At 35.7% G+C, this 8,486-nt stretch overlaps 1 protein-coding gene across 1 annotated transcript; it reads left to right on the plus strand.

The window, feature by feature from the left end:
* Positions 1-3,129: 3,129 nt before the first annotated feature.
* Positions 3,130-3,829, plus strand: LOC140857813 (uncharacterized). Its single transcript, XM_073257006.1, has 3 exons — positions 3,130-3,350; positions 3,430-3,633; positions 3,736-3,829. The coding sequence occupies exons 1-3, from the start codon at positions 3,165-3,167 to the stop codon at positions 3,820-3,822; spliced, it is 477 nt and encodes a 158-aa protein (XP_073113107.1). The 5' UTR covers positions 3,130-3,164; the 3' UTR covers positions 3,823-3,829.
* The last annotated feature ends 4,657 nt before the right edge of the window (positions 3,830-8,486 follow it).

The following is an 8,486-nucleotide window of genomic DNA, read 5'->3' on the forward strand; positions in this document are numbered from 1 at the left end:
GATTTTGCCTCTGATGTTCGCAGTGTTAGGTTTGGCTTAGCTTCTGATGGCTTCAATCTATTTCGGACCCTGAGTTCTACCTACAGCACTTGGCCAGTCATTTTGATACCTTACAATTTGCCACCATGGATGTGCATGAAACAATCATCACTTATCTTGTCAATGGTTATTCCAGGAGATAAGGGTCCAGGCAATGATATTGATATTTTTCTACAGCCTTTGATAGAGGAATTGAAACAGTTGTGGGAGGGTGTTGATGCATTTGATGCTTCCAACGGCCAAACATTTAAACTACGGGCAGCTTTGTTATGGACTATTAATGATTTTCCAGCATATGCTAATTTATCTGGCTGGAGTACAAAGGGACGGGTCGCATGTCCTTGTTGTGGAGATTCAACACATTCAATTTGGTTAAAACATGGAGGTAAATTTTGTTACATGGGACATCGTTGATGGTTGGAAGCAAATCATCCGTTTCGATTTCAGAAAGATTTGTTTGATGGTACTATAGAATTGGGATGTGCCCCTATTCCACCTTCTGGAACTGATGTTCATAGACAAATGGATGGCATGAATTACAGCTATGGTAAGCACTCAAAGTCCTCTAAGAAAAGAGGAAGGGATGATGTTGAAAGCTTAGTGCACGAAGGGTTACCAGAGGAAGTCAGTATCAGTACTATAGATGCAGAGGTGTTTCAAGATCCAGACAATTATTTCGAAGATGAAAATGAGGAAGACACACAGATAGCATCTACACAACAGCCAAGTAAACATTTATGGAAAAAATGAAGTATCTTTTTTGACTTACCTTATTGGAAACATAATCTTATTCGGTACAATCTTGATGTCATGCATATAGAGAAGAATATTTGCGATAATTTACTTGGAACATTTTTAAACCTTGATGGAAAGAGCAAAGATAACATGAAGGCACGTCTTGATTTAAAAGAAATGGATATCTGATAGAAATTTCATCCTAAAATGCTTGCTAATGATAGAATTTATGTGCCTCCTGCATATTACACAATGTCTGCTCGAAAAAAGGATAATTTTTTGGGAGTTTTGAAAAGTATCAAAGTACCCGATGGATATGCATCAAATATTTCACGATGTGTGCATCTAAAGGATTGAAAACTTTCAAATCTTAAAAGTCATGATGGTCACATATTGATGCAAGATATTTTTCCAATAGCTTTAAAATCGTCATTGCCAAAACAAGTTGTTACAATTGTACTTCGATTATCGTCATTCTTTAAGGCATTATGTTCCAAAGTTATTGATCCTCGAGAACTTGATCAGTTAGAATCCGATATTGCAATTACACTTTGCCAGATGGAAAAGATTTTTCCTCCTGGATTTTTCACTATTATGGTACATCTGCTCATTCACCTAGCTTCAGAAGTTAAAGTTGGTGGACCGGTACATTATAGATGGATGTATCCTATTGAGAGGTATTATTACAAACCTTAAATCTTTTGATAATTTTATTAGAAACAACAGCATACTAATATTTTAATAAATATTTAATTCTTGAAGGTATCTTGTGCGTCTTAAAGATTATGTGCGAAATAGAGCCTATCCCGAAGGCTCGATTGCTGAAGCATATATTGCGGATGAATGTTTGACATTTTGTTCAAGATATCTTCAAGGTGTAGAGACTATTTTTAGTCGACCTCAACGGCATAATGACTTTGTGGAGAATGCAGAACTGTATAAGTTCTTAACTGCTGAAAAATTCTTGGGAAGAGGTGAAAGTATTGTACTTGATCAAAAATCCTTAGCACAAGCACATCGTTATGTGTTACTTCATAGTGACATAATATCTGACCATCGCAGGTTAGTATATTTAAGGAATGACATCAAAATTTAAATTTTATATTAGATATAATATTCTAAATGATATATTTATATTTTATGCAGTAAATTTTTAATTTATCAGAGACGAGCCAATCATAACATTCATCCTAATGCAAGGATTGAACAGCGATGGTTGGTTGAGTTATTCCCTATGTGGCTTTCGAATCAGGTGTGATTTATATTTAATTATGGGATATATTAATTTTTGATACATATTTAATATCAGATAACTCAACTGCACTTCGTCATATCATTTTTTGTTAGGTATCAAAGATGATGGAGACAAATAATTCAGATGAACTAATAGCTCTTGCTCGAGGACCTAACAAGATTGTGAATAGATATAATGGTTTCATAATTAATGGCTTTAAATTTCATACTAGAGAACGGGAGAAATTTAGAAAAACACAGAATAGCGGTGTTATGGTGGAAGCGGATGGAAAATCCTATTATGGTGCACTTAAAGATATCTATGAGTTGGATTATTATGGAAAATTTAAAGTAGTACTGTTTAGATGTGATTGGATAGACATAAACTCACCAAGGGGTTTGAAACAAGATGCAAATGGATTTACACTTGTAAATTTTTTAAGGTTGATACACACTGGTGTGTTATTGAAGGATGACCCATTCATTTTTTCATCTCAAGCTCGTCAAGTTTTTTATGTACAAGATGCAAAAGATAAAGATTGGTTTACTGTCATCAAAACAAAACCTAGAGACTTATATGATATGGGAAACCAAGTGGAGGATGATGACGATGACACTTATACACAATGTATGCCCTACAATATTGTGCCAGCTGATGATTTAAATGCTACGACGACGTTGGTTAGAACAGAATTCGAAGAAAACACTACTGCTTGATTGTTACTAGTAATAATTATTTATGATGTATATATTTTGCATTAATTATTATGTTATTTTACTCCATATATTAACTGATTCTACTTTTTATTTATATAAATGCTAGGTGACATCATGCGTCGCAGGGGACGATATGCTGGTGTGCAGTTCCAGTTTTCACAGACAGAGGCCGGTACGTCTTCTTCAGCACAGCAGCCTGAGGCCAGTTCAGCTGCACAGCATTCTGAGCCCTGTCCTTCATCATTAGCACAGCACGATCCTCCTGTTCATCAGCCAGATGATGAGATACACGTGCAGGGTATATATTGTCTTTCATGTAATTTTTTTTTATTTCATTTTATGTATATTTATGATATAGTTACTTTTATGTATTTTTTGCAGACGGATCCGGGAGAGTACGCCCCAGACGCGGACCCACAGTAATACGAGATGTGTGGCAGATGCGTGAGGGTGAGAGAATTGTTGTGGAGTGCAATCAGCTAGGTCAGCCAATTAAGAAAGCTGCCTGCTTATTGACTTCATTTTTGGGGACTGTTGCTCGGAGGCCTCAGCTATGTCCGTTGGGCTATGCAAAATGGAATGACATGCTTCCAACGTACAAAGTTGAGCTCCTTCGAGTTATAGAGGTAATGAATTGATGTTCATACTGTATATTAATTGTTAATTATTTATATAATTTATTTCATTTAACTTTTTTTTTTATAGAGCAAGTTTGTTCTCCCTCCATCCACTCATGATTTTGTAATGAAGTCTCTCAACCGCAAATGGAAAGAATATAGAGCACAATTGAAGAAGGACTATATGATACAGGGTATGACAGAGGAGGAGGTTGCTAGGAATTATCCTCCTGATGTACCCCCTCATCAGTGGATGGAGTTGGTTCATTATTGGTTCTCCGAGAGGGCACAGGTATATTATCTGTTTATTATCTTTTTTTCCTAAATATTTTATAAAAATATTAATTTTTATTATATATTATATATATAACAAGTTCTTTACTTTATTTTACAGACTTATTCTGCTATTGGTAGAGCTGCACGAGCAGCTCAGTCTGTTCCTCATACATCGGGGTCGAAGAGTTATGCACGACTCCGATAGGAGTTTGTATGTTCCTTAAACTTTCATAATTAACTTTTAATTTTTATGTTGAAATATTTATATAACTAATATCATTATGTATCGTGGACCATGTCTGTATTATGATACTCATATATTTTTTTAAATTATTATAACTGTTTGCTTAAAATTGAAATTATTTGTGTAGGAGGATGAGCATGGGAGGGAACCCAGACAAGTGGAGTTTTACCGGATGACTCATACTCATCAGGATGGTACTTTTATTCGAGATGAGTCGAGAGATTTATATGTACGGCATTATTAATATTATATTTTTTGCAATGATTTAAATTTAATTTTGTTAGCTATTAATGTATAACTCTTGTTTTCAAAAAAAATACAGGAGAGGGCTACATCTCTCATTGCGGAGCATGACGACGAGTCCGCAGCATCTACGCAGCAGAGCCGTATCGAGGCTGAGGTGTTCACAGAGTTGATGGGACCAGAGCGCTACGGCCGAGTGAGGGGTTATGGAGTAGGAGTCACCCCCACTCAGTTATCTGAGGTTAGTAGATATACGCAGCATGCTGCAGCAGATGCTCAGGATTCACGCGTTCGCAGACTCGAGGCAGAGATACAGGAGATTAGACAGAGTCGTGCCGCTGAGATGGAGGAGATGCGACAGAGCCGTGCCGAGATGCAGGCCATGAGGGGACAGATTGATCGCCTTACATCTTTATTAAAGATGTATGGTTCATCTCAGGTAAACACATAATATTAAATATATATTTTTGTATTAATTTAATGATTTATATATTTTTATTTATATATATGCAAATCATACTTTTGATATGTTTCTTGTAGGCTCCTGACACATCAGGCACCCATCGAGATAGCGGCACGTCACGTGGAGACAACGACGACCATCCGCCTGCAGATTGATATTATTTTATTTTTATTATATTTTTATATTTATTTATATTACTCTTGATTGTAATGGACGATTAGTACTTTATTTTTATTTATAAAAAATATTATCTTTTGGTTTGGTTAAATTTTCTATTTAAGTTTGCTTTTGATGTGAATGGTGGTGATGATTGTACAGGTGTGAATGTGAATGTGGTGATTGTACAGGTTTATGTTCGAATAATTGATATAATTTTGTACAGGAATGTATGTATTCTTTTTTTTTTTGTAGATAATACCTATATTTTTTTTTTCTCTTAAAACCTTTAACGACGCTTATAAGCGTCGTTAAAATTATTTTAACGATGCTTATAAGCGTCGTTAAAGACAAAAAGCCGACGCTTCGAAAAGCGTCTTGGTAGAGTGGATGACGCAGAGTCATTAACGACGCTAAAAAGCGTCGTTAAAATTACTTTTTGCGACGCTTTAAAGCGTTGTTAAAAATATATTTAACGACGCTTATAAGCATCGTTAAGACAAGTTTAACGACGCTTTAAAGCGTCGTTAATGTTAATCTTTACGATGCTTTAAAGCATCTTTAAAAAATAACGATGCTTTTAAAAAGCGTCGGTGCTTTTCATCTCCACTCTTACATAGGCGACGCTTTGCCGACGCTTTTGGAAGCGTCGTAAAGCGAAATAGCGATGCTTTAAAGCATCGTAAAATAACATTAATAGCGTCGTTAATGACCATTTTTCCTGTAGTGCTAGCGGGTCCTCAAGGGTGCATTGCCAGAGTCTTAAACAGTAGAATACCACCTATAACTGGCCCATAAAACTTGATGCTATCACCATTGGTCACCGACGTCAGGTTCGGAGGTGTTGGAACTTTTTTCTTTTTTTGAATTTGGGTGGGAGACTGGGAGGAGGTCGTCGGACGCCGCAGCTCCATGGGGCTCACCATCGACCTATTCTAGTTGTTGACGGAGTTCCATCCATTGTGGAGATAGGGCAAGATGGTGGGAAACCATGAGCGTCATCCTACCTCTACTTCTTTCCTTCTATTTATTTATTTATTTTATTTTACAATAATTTAAGACCCTTTAAAAATAAATAAATAAATAAATAAGACATCACATGCTCTTTACTGTGGCCATGGATTCTTGGTGTTGGGTTTCGATCACATAGCAGAAGTCAAATTTTAAAATTTTTAAAACAAACATATCAATAACTTTAACAATTAAAATCCTCGAACCGAAATCCAAACCCTAAAATCACCTTGTCGATATCGATCAAGACAAAAATAAGCATGCAAAGAGATAGAATTCTATACTTTCACCAAAAAGTAATATGGTATGATAGTGATCTTCACGAGACTCCAAAGTAAAAGCCCTTCAACGGTGATCCACACAGAAGTTGGTCAAGGTCCTTTCTAACTGGTGTGCTGCCACAGTCTTTTCTTCACAAGAATACTGTCGGCTTCGAACTCGAAGTACAATCATACCAAAGTCTAGTCGTCTTCGATTTTGCCATCAGAATCATGCCAAGAAGATACTCTTCCGTAGTCTCACAACCTAGGATTTAATTTTGGGCTCCAACATATGAAAAAATCAAACCCTAGGGCTAACTAGCAACACTTGCAATTCTCTCACCACCCTTCTTACAACTTTTTCCTCTCAATTTTTTTTCTTTTTCTCAATTTTTTTTTAGAATTTTTTCTCTCTTTTACATGCTAATTAGTTCTGATTTTCACCTAAAATCCAGCACCTGGTCCATATGGGATGCCCCATATAAATAGGTGAAGAAGGGACATAAAAAAGGACCAAGGGGCACCAACTTTTGGTGCTTCATCTTCTCACGCGGTGAAATAAATCATCATAATTTATTTTGGCATACGAGAGCCTTCATATAGAAGGACTCCTCTTCAGCACCTCATAAATTTTTCATAAAAAAATTAGCATAAAATAAATAGAGTTCTGGATGAGAAACAATGATATAAGATAAGATAAGAGCCTTCATTAAGGACTCTTCACATCTCAATGCTAATTAAGAGGGGGCAGCATTAATATTTTGGCATGAGACCTGGTGGGTCCATTGGACTCCTTCCACACTTGAAACAGTTTCAAGTTGGATAAAAACCAAATAAAAATAGACCCAATCTCATTAGGTCAAAGACAATTGGTCCAGTTTAGCTCAAATGCTTTGAACTGAACCTATTTAGGAACTTGGGTTAATACAATGTGCTAGCATATCAAATTAACTCTTAGAATTTATATTAAATTCTAATTAAATTAGACCAAAATTAAATTTCAAAATATGTGACCCATTGAGTTTCAAATCTAGCCAGCAGTGGATACAGACTCTTGACGTAACCCTAATCCGATCAGATTAGGTCAGCTCAAGAGTCTTAATCAACTAGAACTTTTTCTAATTAATTTTTAAATTAAATTTCTTTAATTTTGATGAGTTCACAAGTCAAGATTGATGTTTATCAATGTATCATGACTACTCGAAAGATTTAAAATTTTGATAAAAAATTATCAAAATATTATTCAGTGGTAAGTTACCATGTAATTCAATCATTCAGTCAAACAACATCTCAGATGAGCTGTGGACATGAAAATATATCAAATCCAATTGCTTATCTATATGTATTTCAATCAAAAGGCAATGATTTAGTTGATGATATATTAAAAAAAAATTTCTAATTATTATCCTGCCTTGGCCAAAGACTTCCAGAATTATCGACCTATGAGATCACATAGGATGTTCGCTCCTCTTATTAGGAGTGATTGATCCCTTATTGATCACTCACAATCTCTATGCACAATTTACTACATCCAGAACATCCCATATAAGGATCAGAGAACCAAGTTAGAAAGTGAACCAAAATATGATTTTCATATACACAAGATACCATGGCAATCTCAGGTCAAAGGATCACTTACACAACTCCCACTAGAGAACAATCAGCTGACATATAAATAAGACTCCATCAGATGTTCTCTCGTAGGTTTATTCAGTGAACTCATTCTCTAATAAGCACCCACATCCTTATATTAGTGTCACTACACAAGTGGTTGTGAAATCAACCACCCTCATCTCTGAGCATACATAGGACATGCCAGTCTTACCGATATCATTAATTCTCGACTCAATGAACCAATGACTGAAAATATTTAGGCCATGGCTATTAAAGATTTAGGTTTCACTGACGTGATCTCATCATGATCCTAAAATCATTATCCAGACCTATGAGGTTCATTATAATCTTAAAAAATAATAAGATGCAGCATATAATGAATCAAAAATATCTATTTATTAAATATGAATGTTAATTACATGAGTTTGAAAGATAAATTATGAAAAATATCCTATCACATCCCGTATGTGATTAGCTTATAGAGCATTATTCTTTCAATCTCCCACTTGCACTAAAGCCAATCGTCCTTATACTTGATGCCCATCAATCAAGATGGCAGTCAAATTGCTGCAATGACAAGGCCTTAGTGAACGAGTCTACTATATTGTTCTTGGTATCAACTCGCTCCACGATCACATCGCATCTTTCGACTATCTTCCAAACGAGGTGGAATCGTCTTAAGATGTGCTTGAATTTATGATGAGACCTCAATTCTTTGGCTTGAGCAACTGCCCCAGTATTATCACAATAAAGGCTTACTGGTTGTTCAATCCTTAGAACCACACCCAATTCTAAGATAAATTTCTTCATTCATACAACCTCCTTAGCAGTCTCACTAGCAGCAATGTACTCAGTCTTAGTGACTGAGTCAGCACAGT

Source organism: Elaeis guineensis, chromosome 5 (assembly GCF_000442705.2).
Source record: "Elaeis guineensis isolate ETL-2024a chromosome 5, EG11, whole genome shotgun sequence".
Taxonomy (NCBI): Eukaryota; Viridiplantae; Streptophyta; class Magnoliopsida; order Arecales; family Arecaceae; genus Elaeis; species Elaeis guineensis.

Excerpts from the sequence above, each read along its gene's own strand:
- LOC140857813 (XM_073257006.1), top strand. The coding sequence starts at position 3,165 with ATGCGTGAGGGTGAGAGAATTGTTGTGGAGTGCAATCAGCTAGGTCAG. Across the intron at positions 3,351-3,429 it reads AGCTCCTTCGAGTTATAGAG|AGCAAGTTTGTTCTCCCTCC; the intron begins GTAATGAATTGA and ends TTTTTTTTATAG. Across the intron at positions 3,634-3,735 it reads GGTTCTCCGAGAGGGCACAG|ACTTATTCTGCTATTGGTAG; the intron begins GTATATTATCTG and ends TTTATTTTACAG.